Source organism: Malania oleifera, chromosome 13 (assembly GCF_029873635.1).
Source record: "Malania oleifera isolate guangnan ecotype guangnan chromosome 13, ASM2987363v1, whole genome shotgun sequence".
Taxonomy (NCBI): domain Eukaryota; kingdom Viridiplantae; phylum Streptophyta; class Magnoliopsida; order Santalales; family Ximeniaceae; genus Malania; species Malania oleifera.
This window is the reverse complement of record NC_080429.1, coordinates 21,571,269-21,598,558: the sequence shown is the minus strand read 5'-3', so window position 1 is coordinate 21,598,558 and position 27,290 is coordinate 21,571,269. Positions and strand designations below refer to the sequence as shown.

The 27,290-nt window shown below is 35.5% G+C and overlaps 1 protein-coding gene across 7 annotated transcripts in view; it reads right to left on the bottom strand.

Annotated features, from left to right (window-relative positions):
- Positions 1–25,486, bottom strand: part of LOC131146551 (uncharacterized) — a 68,519-nt gene extending 43,033 nt beyond the window's left edge. For 5 of the 7 annotated variants that reach the window (XM_058096207.1, XM_058096208.1, XM_058096209.1 and 2 more), the window contains exons 1-14: positions 25,271–25,473; positions 13,683–13,983; positions 13,333–13,561; positions 12,850–13,189; positions 12,629–12,742; positions 12,390–12,518; positions 12,112–12,303; positions 11,816–12,010; positions 10,710–10,847; positions 10,489–10,611; positions 10,049–10,302; positions 9,544–9,647; positions 6,826–6,920; positions 6,512–6,748 (exon numbers count right to left, since the gene is read on the bottom strand). In XM_058096207.1, the coding sequence (XP_057952190.1) occupies positions 6,512–6,748; positions 6,826–6,920; positions 9,544–9,647; positions 10,049–10,302; positions 10,489–10,611; positions 10,710–10,847; positions 11,816–12,010; positions 12,112–12,303; positions 12,390–12,518; positions 12,629–12,742; positions 12,850–13,189; positions 13,333–13,561; positions 13,683–13,983; positions 25,271–25,369 (2,550 nt within the window). In that variant the 5' untranslated portion in view covers positions 25,370–25,473. Of the gene's footprint in view, positions 1–6,511; positions 6,749–6,825; positions 6,921–9,543; positions 9,648–10,048; positions 10,303–10,488; positions 10,612–10,709; positions 10,848–11,815; positions 12,011–12,111; positions 12,304–12,389; positions 12,519–12,628; positions 12,743–12,849; positions 13,190–13,332; positions 13,562–13,682; positions 13,984–25,270 lie in introns of all 7 variants that reach the window. The other 2 variants (XM_058096205.1, XM_058096206.1) reach the window with 1 other exon arrangement.
- Between the last annotated feature and the right edge of the window lie 1,804 nt (positions 25,487–27,290).

Genomic DNA, 27,290 nt, shown 5'->3' with positions numbered 1-27,290 from the left:
TCAAAATAAATAAATAAATAAATAAAATGTAAAATCATGTTTAGTGGAAATGCAATATGTTCAGCATAGCAAGGAACCTCCCTAGGGTTTTGAATCTAGCCGGTGTTGCTCCAACAATTTCCAAGCAGTGCTCTGATGCTGGTGCCACTATGCAATCAATGGCCCTATTCGTCTCTCTCTCCCCCTCTCTTTCCCCCTCGCAATACCATTCCTCCCTCCCCTCATGCATTTGCTGCGACAAAGATTGGGTAGGTTTTGATGAGCCGAGCAATTCAGATCGAAGGAAATCTTTGATCTATGTCTAGATAAGGGTGAGGGGAGATCATTGTTGCTCATGGTCGAGAAGAATTATGTTCATAACAGATGGGTTCAATAATCGGAAGAGGCTGTTTCATGGCTTTTCAAAGGATTGATGGTTTTTGGTCGGGCGGAGAGGGGTCTTCAGAGTTTTCGCAAGGGTATTCCAAACTATTGGCTGTCGATTAGGTAGACGAAGGTGGGAAGTTTGTGGAGTTAGGGTTGGGTTCGATTCGTAGGAGATTTTATGTGTTCATTCCCGGCGGCACAAAAGGTGAGGGATGGAGAAGATTTGCAAATGTTTTCTGCGACTTGGCAAAGGAGTTACAAAAAGACTTGGGAGCAATGGTCATTAACATTTCAGATCATAGAGGCAGGGCATGCTGGAAGGTAATATACAGGGAGGCAAGGGTTGCAATAGTCAAACCCTCCCTGGAGACCGAGTTATGGCAACCGTTAAGGAGGATAGGAGCTGTAGGTGTGGTGGTGTAGTTCAGATGAACAAGGCTGAGCTTCCTAAGTCAGCAGTAGTTGCTGTTAATCTGCAGGAACCAACCATAGCCAACCAGTCATCAGTGGAAGGAGTGGAAGGAGGAGGTTAGGAAACAAGCAGTGGAAGGAGGAGGTTAAAATTCACGTTCAGAGTTCATCACTTCAAACTTCAAGTCGAGATGACCAAACTCGGGCACATACCCAGATTACTAATAGTTCAGAGCTAAAATTAGACTATGGGATTAAATATGTAAAAAAGCTGGAAGAGTATTCAAAAAATGGGGAGGTAAGATGTAAAAATCCAAGAGCAATTATGGCGGAGATTGATAATATCTTGAGCCCGGATCTTGATAGATTTGAGGGTAGCAAGGTGTATGCTCGCCAGAAGCTAGTTTGTATGGGCGCCAAGATGAGGAAGGTGTCTGATGAAAAGAGAAAATTCTGGTGCGACAGAAACAAAGCTTTTAAGGACAGACTCTAGAGGAGAATTTAGCATAATGGAAGACTCTCTCACAAGGGAGGAGGTTGGGTGCAACAATAGGGAAAGGAAATAAAAGGAGGTTAAGAAATAGGGGGATATTTCAGATTCAGAAAGTGACGATTTGAGTGAATTTGACTCTGGTGGGGGGTTACTGTTGGATGAGATTCGGAAACAATATCGTACGCTTCTGATTATTGTGACGAAGTAGGGGATTTATCTTATTTTCATCCTGCCCTGTTGGAAGGCTTGGAGGGCGCCAAGATGAGGAAGGTGTTTGATGAAAAGAGAAAATTTTGGTGCAACAGAAACAAAGCTTTTAGGGACGGACTCTAGAGGAGAATTTAGCATAATGGAAGACTCTTACAATGGAGGAGGTTGGGTGCAACAATAGGGAAAGGAAATAAAAGGAGGTTAAGAAATAGGGGGATATTTCAGATTCAGAAAGTGATGATTTGAGTGAATTTGACTCTGGTGGGGGGTTATTGTTGGATGAGATTCGAAAACAATATTGTACGCTTCTGATTATTGCAACAAAGTAAGGGATTTATCTTATTTTCATCCTGCCCCGTTGGAAGGGTTGGAAGGAGTTTTTTTTTTTAAAATGATGGTTTCATCCATGGTCTTAAATTTCCACGAAATTGTCGAAATTTCCATCGAAATTTCCGATTTCCGTCACCCTCGAAATCAAAATGGCAGTCGATTTCCGTCTTGCATAATTTCCATTGAAATCTCAACGAATCATCCGAAATTTATAGAAATCTCAAAATTTTAGCGAAACTTGTCAAAACTTTAACTATTCGATGAAATTTCATCAGAATTCAAATGAGAAATTTAGGAGTGAAGTGAAATTTCTATCATAATTTATTTTATTTTATTACAAGTGCTTTTGAAATTGTATGAAAAAATAAACTTACATAACATTCTATTTAACCATTCATGTCTATATTATCATTTTTTGTACAATAAATAATATTTAAATGATTTATGAATTTCATTTGTATTAACTGAATAAATTTAATGTACATTATCTTACAAATATGTTTGATACACATTCTATTTTACAACTTTTCCACCTCATACAAAACATAGATGTATTTAATTTGTAATATATTAGTCCTAAAACTTATATTATTATGTTTGTTAACCATTTCTAAAGTTTCACAAAGAATTCCATGCTTTATTACAAATTTCCGTTATTTTTTCAAATCAAAATTGAAATCAAAATTTCTGTCGAAATTTCCGTAGTTTTGGAGCTTCGAAATTTAAGTCGAAATCGAAATTTAAGACCTTGGTTTCATCAATAATTCACAGCAAAGGGATGGAATATTGCCTACTACTATGAAAGAAATTCCCAAGGAGGATTTAGAAGCCCAAGATCTTGTGGAGAAGCTGAATTTAAAGTTGAGTGAAATTGGAGGATATAAGGTTCGCTTAGATGGTGGCAAAAGTTGCAAATTGGAGGGTCAAAATGAATTAGCAAGTTTGAAAACTTCGATAAATTATGTTGGAAAGGGTCTAAAAAGGGGCTTTCTTGGTTAATTTTATGTAGTTTTATGGTGTGATCTTCTGTTTTTTGCTTTTATTTTTATTTTTTATTTTATTTATTTTTCCTGTTTTTTTTTTGTGGATTCCTTGTCCCCGCACATTGTACCTTCTTTTGCCCTATCTATATGCTTTCTTTTATTATAAAAAAAAAAACCAATGGAAGTCTTGCAGTGCCTTTTGCAATGACATCCCACACATTTTACGTAGTATCAGGTAGTTTTTTTCATAGCATCATAGGTTAAGGAGGGTGATTCTAATTCATGTTTTTCATAGGTTGGATGATGGCAAGAGGAGAAAGAACACGATTAGGGAATTGGAATTTTGTGTGCATGTTTTATTCTGGGAGGGGGTTAACTGCTGATTCTTGCATGACAGCCTATGAGATTACAGATTTTTTGGCTAATTTGTTAACCAAGGATGATCTTTCTAGGCCTATGATCAATGAGTTGGAGTGGAGTCCCATATCTAGAGATCAGGTAATTTCGGAGAAACATGCATTTGAGGAAAGGGAGGTGAAGGCCATTGTGTTTAGGACGGATAGGGACAAAGCTCTCGTTCCGTATGGGTTTAGTGTGGCATTCTTTTAGGATTGTTGAGATGTGATTGGAAGGGAGTTGACAAAGATTTTTAATAAGCACTGCTTTAATAGGATGTTGGGCAAGAGTATTAACTCAAATTTTTACCACCTTGGTGTGTAAGAAGAATAGGTCCACTAGCAGAAGATTTTCAGCCTATTAGTCTACTTACCAGTGTATATTAAGATCATTGTAAAGGTTCTGCAGATGAGTCTGGTTTTGTGATAGGAGACCCTATTTTTGAGGTTCAAAGTGCTTTTGTGGGCGGCAGGTGGATGCTATTTTTAGTAGCTAGTGGGATAGTTGAGGATTTTGTAGAGGGGGAAAGAGTGGGGCCTTCTGTTTAAAGTGGACTTTGAGAAGGCATATGACCAAGTTAGAAATTTTTTTAATCGAGGTTTAATTAGGAAGGTTTTGATGAGAGATGGCAGACTTGGATGAGGATATGCTTATATAATGCCACTTTTTCAGTTATTATTAATAGACAAATCGTTGTTCAGAGCTTCAAGAGGGGTTAGGAAGTTTTCCTTAGGGACTTCCCATTGGCACAAAGTTCTTGAAAATAAAATTAGGCATGCAGGGTAATGAGAGAGATACTAGTTTTTTTTTTTTTTGGGGATAAACAAAGAATTTTATTTTAGAGAGAGAGAAGAAGAAGATTACAACAAGAAAAAACATGAAGGAAAACAGGGAGGATGAGATATATCCTGCCAAAACAACAGAAAAAAAAACAAACTAGAAAAACAGAGAACAGAGATGCTAATATGGGGTTAACATGTTCCTTTCAGGAGACTTGGAAGTCTATTTCACAGTTATCCTCTTTTTATCCCTTGCACTAAATTTATAGTGGGTAATGGATATTGCATTCGGTTCTGGGAAAGCATTTTAGTGAGTGATTCTGTGCTTTGCAGTTCCTTTCCTCATTTGTAAATGGAACTACCTCTTCCTTTTCATTTGAAATGGGGCTGATTTCTCTTGGGATGTTCAATTTTGTAGGTCTCTTGATGATAAGGCATGTTTGAGCGCTCCTCTTTTGTTTTTGTCATCTTTCCATCAGGAACATGGTTTTAAATCGCGGTAGCGGGTAGCATAACGTAACGGTAACGGGTGTAACGGGAAGCAGAAGTAGCGCATGTTACATAACGGGAAGCAGGTGTAACGGCTGTAAATTTTTTTGAACCATGCACAACCTTGTGCATATTAGCTTACTTGCATGTTTTAAGCTTTTAGCCATTCTTAGAAAGAGATTTAGTGTATTTTGGATCCTTTAGTTCGGGAAACTAAGTTATTTTGTAAGGGCAACAAGTTTACATTTGTTTTAAACCACCATTGATAGAAAATTACGTGTGTGTGTGTGTGTGCACGCGTATTTATACTTCTCATTGTTCTTATATGTGATAAATTCTCATGTGTGCTAAATTAATTAATAAAACAAAATACATTATACATTCCATTAATCTATTAGAGACATAATACATACAAATAATATAAACATAAAATAGCTAGAAAAGAAAGAAGGTTGAAGTTACAAAAAAAAGAACATAAATATCACATTACTAATGTTATCCAAAAAAAAAATTTTCATAACAAGTAAGTATTTTGAAATTGTTAATTAATGCATCTATTGTGAGTATTTAAAGAAATAGTAAATTTTGTATCATTGTCAACCTCATCATAATCTTTTTCCCCTCTTACCACTTGGTATATTGAGAATGATATGTGAAAGAGAGAGAAAAAGTGAGACGAAAAACTAAAATAAAATATTTTTTTGGTGTAACAGTCCTGTAGCGGTTATGTAACGGTCGTAGCGGCCTTTATGTAACGGTCGCGGTCCGTAATGGCCACTACGGCCATAATTTTTCTTCCCACCGATTTCGCGGTGTGTAACAGTATTGGTAACCCAAAAAACCATTACGTAATGGCATTACGTAACGGTCACAGCCTTTATTTAAAACCATTAGAAATGACTGGCGATAATAGCTTCTAGACTCTTCAGGGGTGTATTCTTGCAAGTCATTTTTTGAACATTTAATCCTTGAAAAATATGTCTCTTCTCCTTTACTGTGCTATTTGGAAGGCTTCCCCTCAAAGATTAACGCTTCTATCCAATCAGTTGCTTTTTATAGAGTAGTTAACACTAACAATCTGTTGCCATGTTCGAGGCTTTCTAGGGCTTTTATCTCCAGGCATACGTTAATTGTTCAGAATCTTTTTCCCACCTGTTCCTTCATTGCTCCTTTTCCTGGAGGTTTTGGAACAAATTATTTGGGCTCAGAGAGAACTGGATTTGTCTAGACTGGGTGGAGCATTTGTCGGCTATTTCATTCAAAGGTTCTTAGGAGTAAAGATGGTTCAGTTTTGTAGAGTTATTTGACAAGGGTTTGTGTTGCAGCCTTGCAGGCCCAACAGGGCATCAAGTAAAGTTACTGAGATCAGGAATTCAAGCCCTGCTGTGGATGACTCCACCATCTGGACAATTGATTCTACAGGGTCTCTTAATTCAGCCAGGAACTATCAGAGACAGAAGAAATCCTGAGGTGGGGTGGCACTCCATGGTCTGATTCAAACTCAATATCCCAAAGCACTCCTTCATAGGCTGGCTTGCCATGTTGAGAAGGCCTCCAACCTTGGAAAGAATGGTCTCTTGGGGGGGCGTGCACTCTCCCTAATTGTTTTGTAAAACACATCCTGAAAATAGGAACATATTTTTCAGCTGTGTTGTCTCAAAGAGTCAAAAAAGATCTATCAACAAGTCACGGCATCTTTAAAATGTGCAAGTATTTTCACCAGTTGGAATGAGGAGGTTCCGGTTATCAATCCTAGGAAATTCATACTCCGCCACCGAAAGCTGATTTATAATTCTGCAATTTAACATGTGTGAGGAGCAAAAATACCTGGCTTTTTGATAATTCTCTTACTTGTGTGAACAATATTTTGATGTTTTTCAGCTTGTTTCGAGTGGTTGCATCCTTGTACGTCCATTCGTTGTTTTTAGCTTTTAAGCTAATATATTCTCCTTAACTCTATCTAAAAATATACTGAGCTAAATATTACCCCATTAGATGCAATAGCATTCAGATAATTTCCAAATAAAAATCTGAATCATTGGAGACAAATATACCTCTACATTTTCCAAGGTAGCTGAAGTAGAACCGCTGTGCGGGTCATTAGCACTATTGCCACCATTTGCTTCTGAATGGCCTGATGATATTCTAGCAAGAGCACGTTCAATAAACGCAACAAGCTCTGGATGAGTATTACGTAGATGAGATATTTGCAAAATGTGATTGCAATACTGCGGCCACTCCACCAATCGGTCCAAAAATTGCTCCAAAGCCTTGGTCCCAAAAGCAAATATCTACAAGCAGAAACAAAAAAAATTGTCAAGCATTGACAAGAAATAATTAAATAGAAAAATAGAAGAGCCATGCTAACTTTTGAATCTGTGGGCTTGCGCAACGCATCCAACACACCACGCAGAGCAATACCAAGTGTAAGATGAGTTACGAGTTGATGCTTTATTAGGGAACCTGCAAAACAATAAAAATCAATATCTTTCTTTTATGCTTTCTCTTGGTCACTGCGAGAGGACCTCTGGTCCTCCTGATGATTGTAGTTTCTCTTTCCTCCCTTTTAATAATTTTCTTTTGTTGTCAAAGATAAATAAAAAAATAAAGATCAGTATGATAAAACTAGCCAACTTCTAAAGAAAAAGATATATAGGGTCATTTTACTAGAATAGTTTTGCATTTTTATTTTTGATTAGTCTGCCAAGAAATTCATATAAAATCTTGTGGTAGACATAGAACTATTTTCAGAAGGAAATTTATGTGATTTTACTTTACTCTAGGTCCAGCCATAGCTGCACATTAGGTTAGACCTCTTTCAAGGTCTTTATGATTAAGAAATTAAGTCTGCATAAGGCTTGATATTGGGACTGATTTTTTCTTTCTTCATTTTTTTTTGTTTGGGGAGGAGGGAAGAGAATAAAGGCATAAAAAGGAAGATATTATCCTCCTTGGGAAAACAAAAGAACAAGAAAGAAGCAAAGCAGCAAAGAGATATTAACAATAAAAATATCAGGCTAGCAAAGCCATCCAATTGCACTGAAAATGCAAGATGTAAATTTTGTTAAAGCATCCAAAAGAATAGACCTACAGAGAAGCAAGAAAAACAATTATATCCCAAATAAAGTGGAAAGGTAGAGAGAAACCATTAACAATACAAGCATTCTTATCCAACCAATGCCTCAAACACAGTGCACACAAACACTGCCAACTAGCATTCTTATTCCTCCCAAAAACTCTAAAAGAAATCAACAAAAGCATCTCCCAGGAGTTCAAAGTTTACAAACACACCTCAACATTCATGACAAAACCAAATAACTTATTCAATAAGCTCCGAGCTGCAGCTTAATGCACAAATATATGAGAATATGACTCCTCATTACACACATATCAAGAGAAAAAAGTCTCCGAATTGGCAACAGATTGTTAGTGCTAACTCTCTTAAGTGGGGGGGTGGGGAATCCTTGACCTTTGAAAGTAAAGGTTACCCAAAAAAATGACCTTGGAAAGAACCTTAACTCCCAAAATACCATTAACAAGAGGGAAAGGGATAAGGAAAAGAAACATCTGGGAGTAGAATGATTTACAAGATAATGCTCCAAAAACACCCAAAGCTTAGATCCCCCTCCCCCTTTCTCTCTCCTTCCAGTTTCCTTTGTACCTTTTGCTCACAATTATTTATACCTTCACCCTAATTTTCCTATACTCGACCATCCAACTTTAATTTCATAACCCTAACTTTAACAAAGAGGAGGATGCACCATACCCCCGACATATTTACATACTTCCAATTATCAATCATGAATTTCTAAAATTTGTTTTCCCTTTCAACAATTTGTATTTGTATCCCTGCTATTCCAATCTTTGGTTGGAGAGAAGTGAAGAGAAGAAAAGAGAAAACAAATTGATTCCCCTTCACTTCTCTCATTTCATTCAACATAAAATGGAGAGGAGAAAAGAAGTGAAGAAAAGAGAAAAGGTGACGAAATAGCCATTTTTTCCTCCCCCAAAAATCAGACAAACTGGGAGAAGCTAAAGACAAACAACCTTAAACAATTCTTAAAAGTAGCCTTGCGGGAGGGGTATTCCTGTAAATGACAACGGATATCTGTTTTTCCCCCATGTTTCTTTCCACTCTCTCTTATTAAACCAAACAATGTGGAGATGAACTAGTTTCTTTTCTCCTCTTCTTGTACAAGTTTCTTTTCTCTTCTATCCATTTCTCCAACCGAAGTCATTAAACTCTTATCAAGTTGACTAAAGGACTAAAACAACCTTAATCATGTCTGCTCAAAGGCACATGGCAAACATTGGATGACATAAAAGATAGGCCTCGAAACCAGCAAACAATGTACCTAAATTTTGCCCCAGAATCAACATATTGAACTTTTGAGTTTGGTATCACTTTCAAAAATTACAAAAATGAAAACCAGAAACGAAAACCAAAAACTAAAAACCAGAAGCAGGCAACCTAGTTGGTTAATATTTTTTTTTTTTTAAACCAAATAATATTATAATAATATGATTAAAATAATAAATTTTCAAAATAATACACATTTAAAAAATACTATAATAAAAATAAAACTTATTATAATCATTTTACTTTATTGATATACTTTCAAATTTTACTTTACAATAAAAATTTTATTGGACATGGCAATTGAAAATAGTAAAATTATATTGTAATTGGATTTATTATTATTTTTTGAACTTTATGCATATTTTTATTTTAATTATATTTAAATTCATATGATCATTTCATTTTAATTTTTATTTTTATTTTAACATGCATAAAATGAATGATTAAATCCAGAGCTATTTCTGAATATTAAAATTTCTGGCAACATGTTACCAAAGCAACTGAAAACCATAAAATCTAGTTTTCAAATTTTTCGCAAACAGTTGAAAATTGACAACAAAAACAGAAAACCTGTAACACAAACAAACACATTTTTTATAATCTGTTTCTTCAACTCTAAATCACTACAAGGTTAGCAGAAGCAAGTACCGCACTGGTTCAAGAGAAGAAAAAAAAAAAGAGGTTCCAATCCTACGAGCAACAGGATAAAATTTTAGTAACCCATACCTAATAGAACTGCTGCAATCTTAAGCTGCCTTTCTGGATACCTAGGGAAGAACCTGTACTCCTCAAACAGATTTTGAATCATGCACTCAAATATCGCTTGTTCCCTGCAATTTTACAGGATCAAGTTAGAATATATTGTTTCCAAGTTTACAATTAAAACAACAACTAATTTATAAAACCAGCACACATGGCTCAAGTTCTTTTAACATTTTGGTTTACGATACAGAAGTTCACAAGTTTCTACATAAAAATATAAAATTAAGTAGGCAGAATTTGATCCTGTGATTTATTTCATTAAAAAAAATGAAAATTTTACCACTAAACAAAATAATAATAATAATAACATTAAATAACATACGAGTGATATGAAAACAGCCATGAAAACCATTCTATAAATAAATCTTAAAAGTAAAGTAGTTAGGGGAGGGGGTTTGTTGGTTCTGAAGACTCTTAATTTGTATGATAAAAATATTATCAGGAATCCAATGATGAGATAGAAATCAACCTTTTCTCTGATGATTCCTTGAAACGAGCAAGCATTTGAATCATTGCATCAATAGTCAACTGACCAGAGAATATTTGATGGAAGTAAGAATTTGCTTCTGCCTCTATGTCATCTGCATATCCATCAGGTGGTTGTGAATCAGAAGCCCCAACATTCTGTAGTCTGGGGCTAACATGTAGAGATTCTCCTTGCAATCTTTTCAATTCCTCAGATAGCTGGGTGGAGCAAACTTGTTCAGTATTAGCTTGAAGGACCTGAAAATTTTTTATATGTTACAAAGTGTAAAATGGTCACAAATTATATAAATAAGTCTACACACCCACATACAGAGAAAGAGAGAGGGGCAGAGAGAGAGAGAGTGAGAGAGAGAGAGAAACACACACACACAGAAGGAGGATAATTAATATGGGGGGAAAGAAACTCAAGTAAAGCAGCAGAACCCTCAAAAAGGTTGAACTTGTGTCCGAATACAAATTTCCAGCAGCACCAGAATGCTGAAATGGATTGGCAGAGACATCATCTGCTGCATCCAAGGATATCTCCTTCAAAAACTTGAGGCACTCCTGAAAAGTGGCAGGATGAGAACAAGAAAGTTACAGATTTTCCTAAATATTTCAGTGATTTTGATAAGCCTTTAAAAAAAAGGACTTAAGAAGCCAACCTCAAAGAAAACATCTCTGTAAGTACTTAAATTATCATTCAACCATTTTTCGAGACTTATGTATTCTTTAAGAGAAGCAAGGGCAGCCAGTCGAATACTAAAAGGAAATGGAATCTGCTCCAACAGAGATGAAAGAATCTGTGATAGGGAGGGAAAGGACAAAAGGTTAGAGCAGCAGAAATCAGGAATAACAACAAAGCAAATGAAAAATAAACAATCAAAGCTTAAATCGCACAAAATGGGATTGCCTATATGAATCCTTTCCCCATTCCACATGATCTAGGGCAAGACCCTCACAAAGTTGAAGCACTGTCAAGCCTTTATTTACAACCCTATCAAGTTATCCTTTGTCCACCCTTTCCCATCCTACAGCCACAAACATGAACCATATCATTTTTTTCTCACTAGGGGATAAATTGGTCCAAATTGTGAGTACCCAAACCAGAGGGGAGTGAAGTACAAGACAAAAATAACAGTTACTACCAATAATAACCCCAAAGAAGAGCAACCAAACTCATATTTCACAAAATTACAGACAGAACAATTATAAAAAGGCAAAAAAAAAATTAACAACAACATGCATTTGTATTCATAATATCAGAGGAACATATATGATCTGTCACTTTCATTATGTGCATTACACCTTGACTCAAAACAAGCATGACCACTTGAAGAAGAGGGAGACTATTCGTTTTATGCTACAATTAAGTATGATTCTATCAACCTCTTAATCACTGACTTCCCACAGGCAAGTTTCAACATATCAAATTTCAGTTACTGTATGATGGTATCACATTGATACTCACATGCCCTCTTGCATTTTCCATTTGATGACCTATCTAGCCCTGAAGGCAAAGGGCACAAAAAAAAAAGTGAATATCCCAGCAGAGACAAGTATAATTCAAATCAGTAATTCATCAAATCAAACATTGTTGTTTCAGCCATGCAACATTCTTGTGCATGAACAATTGGCACTAGGTTGTGCAAAGCATCAATATTCCAATCGATATTTAAAATATACTACAAGAATTAAAAGCATTCAAGGAAAATATATATTGTAAAAAGGGATCTCTGTAAGGTTAACTTGTCCAGATCAAAGCTTTCACCTTTAACTCTTGGCAGATGTCCAAAATTCGAACGATACTGCCTTGATCTGTTCTAACCATATCCGTGAATCCATGCAATACAAGCTTCGGGTTAGAATGCCAAAGGTGAAGAATCGTACCACTTCCCATGACATTTCCAACTATCAAGGGAAAAACCGTGGAAGACACTTCACATTGGAGGAGGTTATATGCGGTCTGAAATAATTAAGCGAAATTTTATCATTCATCACCAATAGTCCCAAGCAAAAAAGTAACATAATAAACAAAATGCACAACTTTATATACAGATCAATTACATTAATTTGTGCAATTCCAAGAAGTAAAGTTTCAGGACAGTGCTTGAGAGGAAATTCAAGCATAGGTCGCACTGTGCCAGCATGGCCCCTCTCAGCTAGCTGACATAGAACCTCCAAAAGGTCAAGGGAAAACCACGCATGATTTGATTGTCCATGTGGAAACTCATGACCACTCAATGCATCAACATATCCCTGCAAAGAAATAAATATCCATAATTAAAGTGCAAAAAAAAGGTAAAATAAAACAGAATTAGACATGGATATTCAACAAAACATACCAGCTGTCGAACAGAATGTGAGAACGTAAAAATTTCTGGTGGAGCTGATACAGCATGTCTTAGAAAAGATAGCTGCCCATCAATGTTCTTCCAGACAGATCCACAAATGGTATGGAGTGGGAAAGGATCCTGCACAGAATACAGTTTACTATATAAGGTTAACTTCCACAAAAAAAATGTGTTTTACTCTACCAACTTACCAAGAGAAGGCAAAAGGATCAAATACAAATGCCACTTACCTGACATGCATGGGAATAAATAGACATGAAAAAGGAAAATGCCTCCTCGTTGGGAAAGTAAAATCCCTCATGGTCTAAATTTTCCATAACAAGCACCCAATTGGTTCGAGGAGCCTGCAGTTCAAAATTCACTTTCCAAATGAAAAATGCACTTTACTCTTTCACATTATCATTGCAAGAATGAGCTCAAAATGAAATTAAAGATTTCTAATAAAACTTACAAGTTGCTTGATAGTATCTACAAGGACATCAATATTCCAAGAGCTCAAATATGGTGAATCATACATGCAGTTGCTACCAATAGCAGAGCAGAATGTTGTATATGAATTTTCATTGTCCTCAAGACCAGTGTGGGTGCGGACAATTGTGCCAAGTATTCTAGAGAGAGTGACCTCAGTCAGAGGTAAGAAAAGAGATAACACCTCTTTGCAGTGGGAAGCATTAAGTGTGCATGCATATCCAAGTTCTCTCATAATATCTGCCATACTTGTTTCTGTTTCCATCTCTGCTAGAATGGCATCAAATTCATTTACTCTGCAACCATAGAATACATCCAGGTTCCTAGTGTTGAGGGGGAGGGAGAATAAGAAGCACCATCACCAGAAAATTAATATGAATTCCAAAAAAATAAATTATAGCAAGAGCACAATCAGTGTCATGGTTATCATCCATCAGAAATCAACAAGCAACAGAAAGATGACAACCTTGAAATCTTAGATTCACATAAATCATCTGACAGCAGCGGAGCTAATATACATGGATTAGTCTCATTCAGCTCCATCAAAGATAACATTTTCATGAAGGAATCCACATGTTTGGCAAGGCTCTCGGAACGATACAGGAACAAAATAATATTCTGAATTTGCTCAGCAGAATCAACTGGAGCAGGATTTCCACACAACTCCTCAATCTGAGCCACGCAGAAGTTTTGCCCTGACAAATAAATAACAGTCATCCAAATCATAAGAATTCAGAAAAAAACTCAAGAAAGAATAATTGAGTTAAAACTGAAGAAAAATCCAACAAAGAATAAATGCTCAGAAAAGCAGCTTACCACTTGTTCTGATGTCAAGGTTTTCCGAGTCTGCCAAAGCAAGACCAACACTAATTTTCTCAGACATCGACAATTGTAAAGCATCGCAGAAGTCTGTAAGAAACGCTTCACTTATCGTTGCACATCTTAATGCTTCACAAAACACAGTACTGAAATTTGGACGAACTAACAAATATCGAAGAACTGCAGCTAGAAGATCGGGTTTCAACTGCATATTGTGCATGTCTCCCCCATGAAAATTCATATGATCCAAGCAATTCTGAAGCAGCAAAATGCTTCCATCACCACCATACTCAACAAACTGCTCAGAAGAAACAGTGTATACGAGTCATTAGAGTTGGAATTTATTAAATCGAATACAAAACTATCATTTTGCAAAGCGGTAAACTACATTTGTCCAAATATCAACACCTCTTGTCACACCAATCCTCAAACTCAAAAAAGGTAAATCAATTATAACACAAATGCAATATTCATTGTTAAATTCTTTTCCAATATAAAATTATGCAGAAGAGAAGAGGAAGGAGAAATAATAAAGAATCCGACAACACAAAAGTGAGAAGAAGGAATAGGAGCACTAATCACTATTTCATTCATAAAAGAGAGGATTACAACCAAAGTATCTCTAATAACTATATACCTCCTTATATAGGTGCCTAATACATAATTACTATCAACAACCAATAATTATGACAAAATACAACAATGGCAACAAGACAATTTACTGACGGAATGACTATTCTGTAAAGTCAGAATATAGGTCAACATTGCTGGCAAAAATTATTTAAATCAGGTAGTTCTAGGCAAATTAAGTACCATTAGAAAGGTCAATGAAACTTCCTTTCAATGCATAGAACACATTATTTTATGGCCATTTTGCCAAAACTAGTCAATACTAACAACGAAGAATGAAGTTCAGGGCTTGTTTGGTGCCGTTATTGCTCTTTGTTTTCTGTTTTCTGTTTCTGCTTTTGCACAGTGAAGAAACAAATTATCAAAACATGTTTGTTCATGTAGCCAATTTTCTGTTATTGTTATGGTTTTCAATTGTTTTAGCAACCTGTTGCTAGAATTTAAATATCCAGAAATAATTCTTTTGGATTAAATCATTCATTTTATTAACAAAGTTAAAATTATAATAAAATGATCATATAAATTTAAATATAATTAAAATAAAATTATACATAAATTTCAAAAATAATAATGCCAATTACATAATATTTTTCCTATTTTTTAATTGTCATTTCAAATAAAATTTTTATTATATTGTAAAGTAAATTTTGAAAGCATAACAATTAAGTAAAATAATTATAATAATTTTTATTCTTATTATAGCATTTTTTAATGTGTATTATTTCGCAATTTTATTATTTTAATCATATGTTTAAAATATTATTTGATTTAAATACAAAAATAAGAATTTTTTAAATAAGTTTTTAATTTATTTTAGTTTTATATTAACCAAATAAGTTGTTAGTTTCCAGTTTTTGGTTTATAGTTCTGGTTTTTGGTTTTCGTTACTTTTTTTCGTTTATGTAATTTTTGACAGTGATACCAAACGGCCCCTCAGCATTTGCTCTTATTCTTGAAATCTCGTTCCTGATAGTCGACACTACATCAATGTCCCCAAGTGGAAGTAAACTAGTCCTCAAGTTCTTTTCAAACATCTCTTTGGAAGGGATTCATATGTGAACTTATTAACATCAACAATGCAAATTGCTCAACCCTATTTGATTGATGATGAATGTGGAATTTACCAATTTTGGTGAAAATGCCCGTATATTTAAGCCAAAAACTTGCAACATAATGTTCAAGAAATTCTTGATTATCCATAATGAAAAAATGAGTTGGATGAAGGAAGATCACAAGGATCATTATAGAAGTAATGATTGAAACCAACCTTGCTGCTCACGAGAAAGATGCCTCTAATGTGAAAAGTTGCTCCTTGCAACCTTGTCACTTCAACAAAATTTGATGGTTGATCATGGTTGATAGAAAATACACTCCCCAAAACCATTCATAGATAAGGAGGACTCCATAAGAACTAGCCCATCATGAACTGGAAGTTTTCCACTCAGCAAATACTTGTTGGACTATTGATTAGCTTGCAAATGTAGAACCATCTAACAAATCGTCTTCAAATTCATCTAAAGTGGCAGGTGATTTATGAATCATCACTTAGGTTTCTTCAGCTCAATTTTTTCATGTTCAAAATCTCTTCATTAAATATAGGATGATCACATCAAAGAAGTTGTTCTTACCTTAAACTAAAAGGCCTTTGGTATTCATTTATGCTTTCAATTTCTTAGCAATACAGTAAAAAGTGGTGGAAACGCGTTCTGCATTGCTAGTTTTCAGTTTATATTGTCAACTTGCAGCTCTTGATTTAAGAATCAAAGGTTTTTAATCTCCACAAGTCAGGAAGAAGTGAAGAATATTTCCTTTAGGCTTTTCAGTATCTTCTCCCAATGCCCATGTCAAACACTTCCCTATTCTCCTCGATACAAGAGATATAAAATGGGGGCCAACTCCTTTATGGTTTGAGAACATGTGGCTCAAACACAATGGTTTTGGTGATCTGATTCAACAATGGTGGTCTTCTCTTCACTCCAAGGGGAAAGCAAGTTTTGTAGCTGTCTCGAAATTTATGGATCTAAAGGAAAATTTGAAATGCTGGGCTAAAAGTACCTTTAGGAATAATTTCAAATGAAAAACACTGCGATACTTAAAAGGTATCAACAAGTTGAATGATAAGGGATTTGGTCAAGGCCTCAATGCTGCGAGTAAGGCAAGAAGGGGGACACTAGATTTGCTCATACCATCAATATGGAAGAAATCACTTGGAGACAAAAATCTAGAGCTTCATGGCTTAAAGAAGGGGGACAAAAACACTAGAACCAATTCTCGATTACCACCATGGCAGAAGACAGAGGGTGACAGCTAAAAGCATAGCACTGGCCCTAATACCAAACGATACAAGAGGGAAGAGGAAGAAGAAGAGCAACACAAAAGATAAAATAAAATAAATAAAACAATAACGCAACAAAGAGAAGAAGGGAATAGGATCACTGGTCACTAATTCAATCATATGGACAACATTGCAATCAAAGATACTCCCGATAGCTTAATACTGATTTATATGGGTTCCTAATATATCATTAGTTCATTACTACTTCAACTACCCTAAATTATGACAAATTACAAGATAGTCAACAACACATTTTACCATACTCAGGAAAGAAGAACTACTCTGCAGATACCAACTTTTGGTCAAACTTTTTTTTGGATAGAAAAAGAAGCTTTATTGAGACTAGAATTGAGGATAGAATTGAAATCATTAAACATGATATAACTTAATGAATGTTTTTTTCCCTTAACGTGCTCTTGCATTTGGGTTTTAGTCATTTCTAGCTTTTGTTTACTTTATAATAACTACACCTTTCATCCCAATTACTTGGGGTCAACTATATGGATCCACTTACTCCATTCAAAACAATTGAAGAAAATTTCTTATGATAATAAATTGTATTTTATTAAATATTTTCTTCTAGCCTTGATCCATGTTCTTCTTTGTTCTCCGATCTTAATTGCGCCCTCTACGTCAATCAAATAACTTCCTCATGAATGCATCTAATTGTCATGGACCATGCAGGTCCAGCCATCTAAATCAGTTTTCCTTATGAATGCATCTAAACCACTCTTCCTTATAAAAGCTCTAATAGCCATAACCCTCACTTAACGACCATATAAGGGGATTGACCCAAGCACTGAGATCAGGAATGTTTAGATTAACGAAAAAAATACTTTGCTCAATCACTTGGGATTCAACACATCCTGTATAAGGATGCAAATTATTATCATTATCCTGATCATATATTGTAGCTCCAACCACGACCACTAGGACAGCAAGGGTTCCAAAATAGTAATAATTCATAGGCAAGTGGCAACAACCATTTTTTGTCAAGCAACATGAGTTTACTCTTTACCTTCTGAATAATGTATAAGAGCTGTTCCAATAATTTCTGTTTTATAAGTGCCATTCCAATGAATTCTTTTTTTTTTTTTCGTTTGTTAAGGGTACATTTTGAACTGAAGGGCACCAAATGGGTCCAACCTAGAGAAAACAAAGCCAAAGGATGTAAAAAGAAAATGCATCGCAGATCAGAAAACTGAACCAAAGACTAAGATCTGCTGAAATTCTTCAGCTCCAAAAAAGTATACAGTATTCAGAAGAGCATATCTCAATATCAATACGGTCCACTCCTTCCCTTTGAAAGCTCTACGGTATCTTTCCTTCTGAATGCACCAAAACACGAAGAGGAAGATATTTATCATACCCTCTTGTTCTGACAGCAACCCTAAGCTTCCAGCCAAGAAGAAAGGAGGAAATATTCAGTAGCATCATCCATTTACCTCAAGCCGCTGCCAAATAAAGCTCTTGATGTCCAAGGGTACATTGCAATGCATGTCAAAGATAGTCTGCAACTCTCCTGCCTCTTTACGCAAAAAACATCTATGAAATAGAATCACCCCTCTTCTCCTTGCCCCTTGAGAATAGCCCACCAAGAAACCTCACATGCAAAGGAAGCAACTCTTTTAGGAACTTTGGTCCTCAACATAGCAGGTCCTCAACATAGCCTTCCAAGGGAATTCACTATTGCTTCTACAGTTTATCAATTTCAAAAATATTTTGTTTTAAAGATAACAAAACAGATCTATTAATGAGATTTTGATTGAAAACTTTTGAGCAAGTTGTTATCTTAGGATTCACAATTCTACAATTCATATCAATTCCCCACCAAATTGATTCGAAACATACTTGGCAATTGAAAAACAAATGCATTGTTAATGAATCAATCCATTCACCCCCTGAATCAAACAGATCAATCAGAATCGACCTATCAAATCTAGTAAGACCTGGCTAGTTTAAAACCCAACATAAGCCTTTTTTATAGAAAAAAGATGAAATTTTATTGAAGAGAAGAGAGAGTAAAAAAAAAAAGGAGCATGAAAATCCTCCTTAGAATATAAAAGAACAAAATCAAAACAGCCCTGCCCTCAAGTCAGGCTGTGAGCTTGAGAAAGACAATCCTTTAAAACAACCAGCCACAAAAGCCCACAAAGGCTGTCAAATACTGAATCCTGTGAATTTACGAGCATTCCGCTCCAACCAAATCTCCCATAACATGGCAAAGAGCCCCACACCTCCACAATAGTACACCATCTCAACTACTCTCAAAACCTGAAAAAGATATAGCCAATGGATCCTCCACCAACACTGGACACACCTTATTCTCTCCAAATAGTCCAAACAAATTGTTCCACACCCTCCATGAAAAGGAACAACTGAGAGAGGGGTCTGAATTATTAAAACAAAATAAACGAACACTCAGAGATAAAACCTTAAGAAGCCGCCTACTCTGCAACAGATTATTAGTGGCAACTCTACTAAGAACAACTAACCAAATAAAAGCATTAATCTTAGAGGGGACTTTAGCCTTCAAATTGGTACAATGAAGCAGAAAAGACATGTTTTTATGGGTCAAGTATACTGCACTGCTCCCTTGAATTTCATTCTTCGAAATCCCCCTCCACTTCTCTGCGCACTAGACTATTCCAAGCCCTCCAACCATCAACCTTCCTTTCGTGGAAATGAAATTCTTAAGCCAAAGAATCATAGTCTGGTACTAGAAGTACTGACTACCCTCCAACAAACATAATAAAGAAGTGAGCTCCAAGACCTCCATATCATTAAGAGAATCCCCATTAAAAATTTAAAAATAAAAATAATAAGAAATAAGATCATTACACAAAAGGGACAGCCCACATGAACGAGCAAAAGAAGTACAAAGCGCAGGATCTCCCACCCAAATGTCTTCCAAAAACCAAATGTGGTACCATTATCCACAATAAGTTTAGTATAAGGAATAAAATGAGGATAAATCTGCAAAATATACTAACAAGGACTCTCGAAAGAACATCTCAACCCAAAATTAGCATCCCACGCATTATCCTCCATGGGTAGCCATGCAAAATGCATATGATTTTTTGTTTGTGAGATATCAGAGCTTTGGGGAAAGTAGAAATGGGAGGACTTTATGGACTTGTGCAGTTCTCTGATTTTACTTTGGGACAAAGTTACATTTCTTGCTTCTTTTCCAGGCACAATCTTTTGGGGCTTTTAGGAGGGTCATTGCTCTCAAATCTTCAAAGGGATTGGAGGCAGCTTTATTGTAACCATTTATTGTTTTTGATGAGGATGCTTTATCCCCCATCTCTTGTACTTTTTTAGCCTTTACTGTAATTTTCTTACTTCAAAATTACTATAAGAACTTTTTGCCAAAAGAAGCCTTCTTCACTACTTGTATTACGCAATTTCCTCCCATTCCTTCTCTGTGGTGGTTTTGTATTGAAAAAAAGGAGAAAACAGAACGTAAACCTTCTGTTGCCTTCACACAACCATTATTCATTTTCAGTATTATATAGTTTGGCAGTATATTGTTCTGCCAATTGAAAGAAAGGGGCAGAACACTGGTTGCATAAGGTGCTATTAACATTTCGTCATGTTCACAAGATTCAAAATTGTTATGTTATCAGTTATTTTTTGAATTATTTATTAGTTTCATTTTTTATTTACTTTATCTCACTTTAAATAAAGAAAACATGTGCATGAAATATGATTTTGTATCTTTAACATCAAAAGTTCTGTGTTTTGTTAATTTTTTTTTATTCTTTCCCTTGAAACATCATAGAGTTCAGTTTTTATTACTTTTTTCTTGAGTCATTCCCTCATTTGTTTTCGGTATAGAGAAAGCATACGCAACATAAGATCATATTTTTGCTATTTTTTTTGTTTTACATATATGCATGTCATTGATTCTGAAAATTGTAAATATTACGATTTGATTCCATTCCTGATTCTTGAAATTGGAATTTCAATTCACAATCTGAATCTCAATTTGACAGCTGTGCCTCTGAGTTTTTGCCACCCAACTGCTATCTAGGATTTTCCTTTTCTGCAATAATCCTGGTCCTGAACAATTGCTTGGCAGGATCTCCACCCTATCTAATTTGCAGTCCACGAACATCCCTTCTGAAAAGCAAACTCCATGCAACCCTGCTTTCCCCAATGGGAAGCTTATTAGCCACAACTTCATTTTTATCTCTCACCAAGCCAAGCAATGCTAGAAAGGAGTCTTTGCAAATTGTGTCACCACATCAAATCTCCAAAGCCACTTGCCAAGAACTTGATTGAAGCCCAAGCACTCCTCAAACAACTGAAAAGCACACACTATTCCAATCCACCAGGTGGAACTCCCTTTCTCCATCATTGCTTTCCCATTAAAAATTAAATAAATCTCTCCAAAGCTTCTCAAACCTCTTGGGTGGCATCAAGGAAGGTACCATAAAACTGACAACGTGAATAACTAGTTAGGCAGGCAAGAATGCTCTTAAACAAACATTTAAGCCCCTTCTAAAACTTGAAAACATGGAGGAAAGGAGAGGACAAACATGAGGAAGTTCACTTTTTCTTGTTTGATCTTCAAAGAATACAGATAGAAATAAAATATATACCAACTAAAACAACAGATTTCTCATTAAATATGTCATTAACCTTTGAATTTTCTAAGTTTTTAATCATATTTGAACAAGTTTTCTAGAGACAATACTATGGCAAAATGATTTCCTTCTTATTTTCTTTTCTTCTCATTTTCTCTCACCAAATCATTGATGATCCAAATGGAGCCTAAATCAGACACACGCTAAAACCATCCTCGTTTTTGTTGATACTAACTAATGTCACCTTAAAACATGCATACATGCATCCATACATGCATTTGTAGATGTATATCTTCTTTCTCATAGAAATAAATTATTAGAACAAGGAGAAAAATCCATCAAAGAGGACAACGAATCCTCAAACAGAAAGGAAAAAACAGTAGAACAAAATACAATTAGCATCCCAAAGCAACAGCCCTTGAAACACTCATGCTAAAAGCCCAAAGAAATGCCAAAAACTGAACTCTGTGCTCATGGTCTTCAATTTCAGCAATTAAATTGCTGATATTTTGGAGCTTGAGAAGGAATGAAAGGGAAATCAGGGTCCAATGTGAGGATTTCAGCCAGAATTTTGGAATACTAAGTTACTAACCAAAATTTCAGAAAATTAAAAATACAATCTTAACAAAGGAGCAAACTTTGAGACTATTTTTTTTTTTCTAAATTGTTCACAGACACTCATTTTGACATTTTGCAGCGTTTCATTCATAATTTCCATAATTTATTGTAAGTTTCCAATGTCTCTTTAAATTGAAATTCAAAATTCCATTAAAATTTTCGTAAATTGAGACCCATGAAATTTCTGTTCAAATCTATATTTTAGCCCTTGAGGACTGGTTAGAAAAATTCTGGCAAGTCATTTTATTGTTCAAAATATTTGAGCAGATCTTAGGATTAAAAACCGAGTTATCCAAGAGTGGGATTTCCAGCGTCAATATGTGGGAGAGGATCTGCCAGAATTTCAAATTGGTAGCGGATTTCGATTCCCTTGAATGGCGCCTATCCAACCTCAGCCCCTCTCTTGGAGGTAACCCAAACTAAAGCCTCATGGGATCTTGTGCTAGTAAAGGTGGCTAGAAGATTAGAGGGTTGGAAGAGGGCATACTTTTCACTTGGGAACTGTGCCACTCCCACTATTGCTTCACTCTCCAACATCCCAATTTACTACCTCTCTTTGTTTAGAATTCCCTTGAAAGTAGCCAAATATTTAGAGAATATGATGCTTAATTTGCTTTGTTCAGGTCCAAAGGATGGTAGGAGAGAGTCGAGAGACCATCTAGTTATCTGGGAGATGGTTAGCAAACCTACACCTGAGGGGGTCTAGGCATTAGGGATGTGGTATCCTAAAACATCTCCCTATTAGGCAAGTGGCTTCAGACATTCCTCTGGAAGTTGATTCCTCGTGGAAAAGGTGATAGAGAGCGAGTACGGATCCAACAAAACAAGTAGGAGAAGAGAGGCAGTGATATCATCTCTTATACAGGTCCCTAAAAATTCATGTCGAAAGTAGCTAGCTAATTAATTCCTCTTATCTGGTTTAAAATGGATAACAGTAAAAATAAAAATAAAAATAAAAAATGGTTTGGGAGGATTTGAGTGCAGGAGTTCTCGTTGGAGCTAAAGGCTCCTCATCTATTTAAGCTTCCATTGCAACATAACGCTCCAATCAACTCCTCCATTTCTTCTGTAGGGATTCTTCACCATGAGATATCCTACCATTGGAGAGGATGAGAGTGTGAGGGTGATTCATCGGGTATGTTCACTTCTAAATCCTACCCCTCAGACCTTCTCAAATCCATCCCCAAGCCTTTTCCCTTGGAACGAAATTGTTCAAAGGGCTAGGTGCCCAAGAAGATTCAAGCCATTGTCTAGACCATGATACTAGAAAGGATTACTAAGCATGATTTGCTTCAGAGAAGAAGGCCCTATAATGCTCTCAATCCTAACATGTGCATCATGTGTTGTGAAGGCAACGAAAAGAACACTCATCTCTTCATGCATCAAGGCAGCATTGCAACTTTGGAACGCCCTCTTCTCTTATGCAAGGGGAGAGTGGGTGGCACCAGGAAAGGTGGGAGAGCTATAGTTGGTTAACTTCAGGGGTTTTGGAAAGAATAGAAATGGTGAAGCTCTTTGGAGCACAAGAGTTTTTGCCAATTTTGGACCTTGGGGATTGAGAGGAATGTTAGGTTTTTCAAGGTCGCTCAACAGTCAACTAGCTCATGGCTATTATGGGATAGAGTGATATTCCTTGTTTCCTTTTGATTACACTATCTTGTAAATTTTTGGGGACTATTGCTGTCCAACCTCATAAGAGATTGGATGGCATCGCTTTTGTAATTAATACTCAGATCGCTATTATTTCTTTGGTGTATTTTATTTTTTTGTTTTGCAGTCCTTTGGATCTTTAGAGAGGATTCCTTGTCCTCCGAGTCATGAACTTTGCTTTTTGAATCATACGAAAATTGTCTTCTTTTATCCTAAAGTAGAAGAGAAACAAATAGACCTAAAATGAATTAGAATGAGGTAGTGAAGAAGGATTTAACCGCTCTTATGCCAATTGAAGAAAATTCTCTTGACGGAGTGAATTGGCAGAAAAGGATTATTATAGCTAACTCCACTAATGGGACTTAAGGATTCATACAACAAAAGAGCATGCCTCTACAACCTACAAGCATCCTTACTATTCCCAAAATTTATAAAAGAGGTACCCAAAAGCTCCATAACCAACTTTAGTCACACCCAAATCTCACCAAGTCTCCAAATCCAAGTACTCTATTGCATATATCCCAAGCAAATGAACAATGTAAAAACAAATGGGAAACATTCTCTTAACTGCTTCAACATAAAAGACACATATTAGGAGACAAAGCCTCAGAATGCCTCCTACTCAACAACAGATCGTCAATGTTACTCTGTCAAGACTCGAGGGACATCAATCAAACAAATGGCTAAATCTTTGAAGGGGCTATCGTCTCCCACATGCAATATGAAGGGGAAATGATACATTAGACCAGGGTGATAAAATAAGGACTTACACAAACAACCCCCCCCCCCAAACAAAAAAATAAAATAAAAAGAGAAATTTAAAACCCACGTCCAAACATCACTCCACAACAAGTAGAGAAGAAAGATCCTCCAACTCCCAATCATTTAAATCTCAAGAAAAAGAGTCCCAGAACTAGAAAGGAAGAAACAACATCATTTTTGAGGGAAAATAGATGATGCGGGCGAGCAAAGGTGCACAACAATGCAGATTTCCCACCAAATAACAAATTTAAATACCTCTTCCCAATTGAAACTTTGTCAAATGAATAAACACAAGGTAAACCAGTGAATGAACCTGCAAGGCCTCATAAAAAAACATCTAAGATCCATATTAATGTCCCACCCATTCACTTACAAGCCCAATTTACTTCTTACTCTGTGGCAAAGGGAGTTTACCTCTTAAGGAAAGTATGTATATCTTTTATTAAAACATTAACGCGGTATGGAACTCTCAAAGCTGTTACAACTTTTCCAACCTAGCTTTTCTATCCACCGCTACTCCCATCCAAGTGAACTTTTGAATTTAGAAAAAGAAAATGTCAAATTCAAACTGTAATATTTTTTATAATTCACAATTCATTGCGCGCTCCATCACGTGCGCTTGTACAACAACCCTCCCCCCCCCCCCCAAAACACACACACACACACACAAACAAACATAAATGGTCTTATTAATATGCCAAAGCAAATAAACCCTCGTTAAAGCAAAAGAGAAAATGAAAGCCAAAATCAGCCACTGTGTTTTTCAACTTTTCAACTCAAACATTCCAGTTGTAATGAGCTCAATTCACTAAACCCCTCATTTCGTATGATTCCAAACAACAAAAACTCAAATTTCTTTTCTTTTCCGTCGTTTTCTCAGCAACCAAACAGAGCTAGCAATCACTTAGGGCTCACAAAATATAAAGATCAACAATTTGAGAACTAAGAACAACAGAAGATGCACAGTGAGAAGAGAAATAGAGAAATTTGAGAAGCACCTCGTAGAGCTCGCGAAGCACGAGATCGAAGTTGGAATCGGTGAGGCTCTGGAGGAGGAAGCGTATCTGATTGGAGACGAGCGATGAGAACGGAATCATCGTGAGATTTTGAGTTCGAGCGGTGAATTTGTGAGAAGAAGCTGAGGGTCGGAGATGGGGATTGAGCAGTCCTATCCTATGAGACAAAAGTTTCGGGAGGTGCGTGAAGGTGACGAAGGAGTTGTGGGACTGGGAGACGAGAGGGTTTTCAATATACCCAAGTGATCTGTGATCACGTGACAGCGCACGTTTTCTGATTGTATATCAAAACTAAATTCAATTTTCTAATGAAGATTGGTTTATACAAATTGTAAATATATTTGAATTAAGCTAAGTTCTCAAGAATTATTTTAAATACGACTGAAAATATTAACACCAAATTAGTTGTGGTGTGTGTCACATTATTTAAAATTTAGTATTTTTAGTTGATTAAATGGAGGTAAAAACATGATTGGAACTTATTAAAATTTATTTAAATTTTAAGTGCTTTACTTTTTAAAATTTATTATTTAGGAATAATAGGGAATTAAAAAAACGAGAAGTTATAGAAATTTGTTTAAATTTTAAGTATAAGAAAATGAGAAGTTATAAAAATTGATTATGATGAGTTTTGAATTCGAATGATGATTGTGGATTGTTTGAATTTTCTAAATTTATTTGGTAAAATCAAATATTACATGTTGATTCCTTTTTAAAAGTGTTTGTAAATTTTGAGGAGAAGTAAAGAAAATTTGTGGGAAGATGACTAAAAAGAAGAAAATATCTCTAAAGATAATAAAAAGCAAAAGATTATGCAAGTTGTAAATATTTTTAAAAATTTTTAAACAAAATATAATTTATTAAATTACTTATACCCATAATTTTAAATATTTTAACTAAAAAATAATTTTTAAAATAAGTATGTTTTAATAAAAATGATTGAGTTAGAATAAATGAATGACAAAACTCCTTTAATTAATAAAAGAGATATACACTTAAATTTTTTATTTTTTTAAAATAAAAATTTCGTTGCATTTTGTTTATTGTCATAGTACAAGTAAAAATATAATTAACTCTGATTAGTTTAGTTGTTTTAAGCAATTATTTTTTGTTTGCTTACGAAAAAGGAGGTTAAATATTATGGTACTTATATCATTGATAAAAATAGTTACTCAAATAAAATATATGACAAAAAAGGTTCGAATTAAATGATAGTCATGGACTCGTATTAATTGCTGATTATGAGAACTCCTCTTTCTGAGGTAAAACAAGTCTAATTTAATATTTGTGATTGTCATTTAGTCCAAATAAGTCAAATGACCAAAATATTACTAATCTTTTTTTATCCTACCTCTTGTTGACGGCATCCCAAAGCAATATTCAAAAAATAAAAATAAATTAAAAACTAAAAATAGCAACAAGAACTTTGATTCAAATGAGCTGAACAACCTTTTAGGCAATCTTAGTTCAAATTCAAAATGAAAAGAGATCTCTTGACTCCTTTATTTATACCTAGTCAATCTCTGCCCTTAGGCATAGAAACAAGGAGCCAAGCGAGAGACTCCCAGGGTGTGGTTCAGGTGGTAGTGCGGGTTTCAGAAGTGTCTTTCACAAAGTCAGGTGTTCAAACCCTCCTGGACTCGTTTCTGCTTCTGGACTCCTAAATTTACCCTCCCTTTGGAGTTGTGGGGTCAACTTCAAGGGGCGCAGGATTAGTCACGTGGACCGTAAAACGGACGCGTGGATACCCGGTGCGTATTCCCAAAAAACAAAGGAGCCAAGCGAGAGGGGCACTTCCCATCTAACCATTGCTTGTCCATCCCTCCTCTCTTTCCTATTCTTCCTATTCAAATCATATTATTTTTTGCTAAGGTATTTAGGATTTGTTTAGCATTGGTATTGTTTTCTGTTTTTTATTTTTTGTTTCTGTGTTTTCCACGATGAAGAAACTGATTATAAGAACACGTTTGTTTAGTGACTACTTGGTATCGTTGTTGTTTTT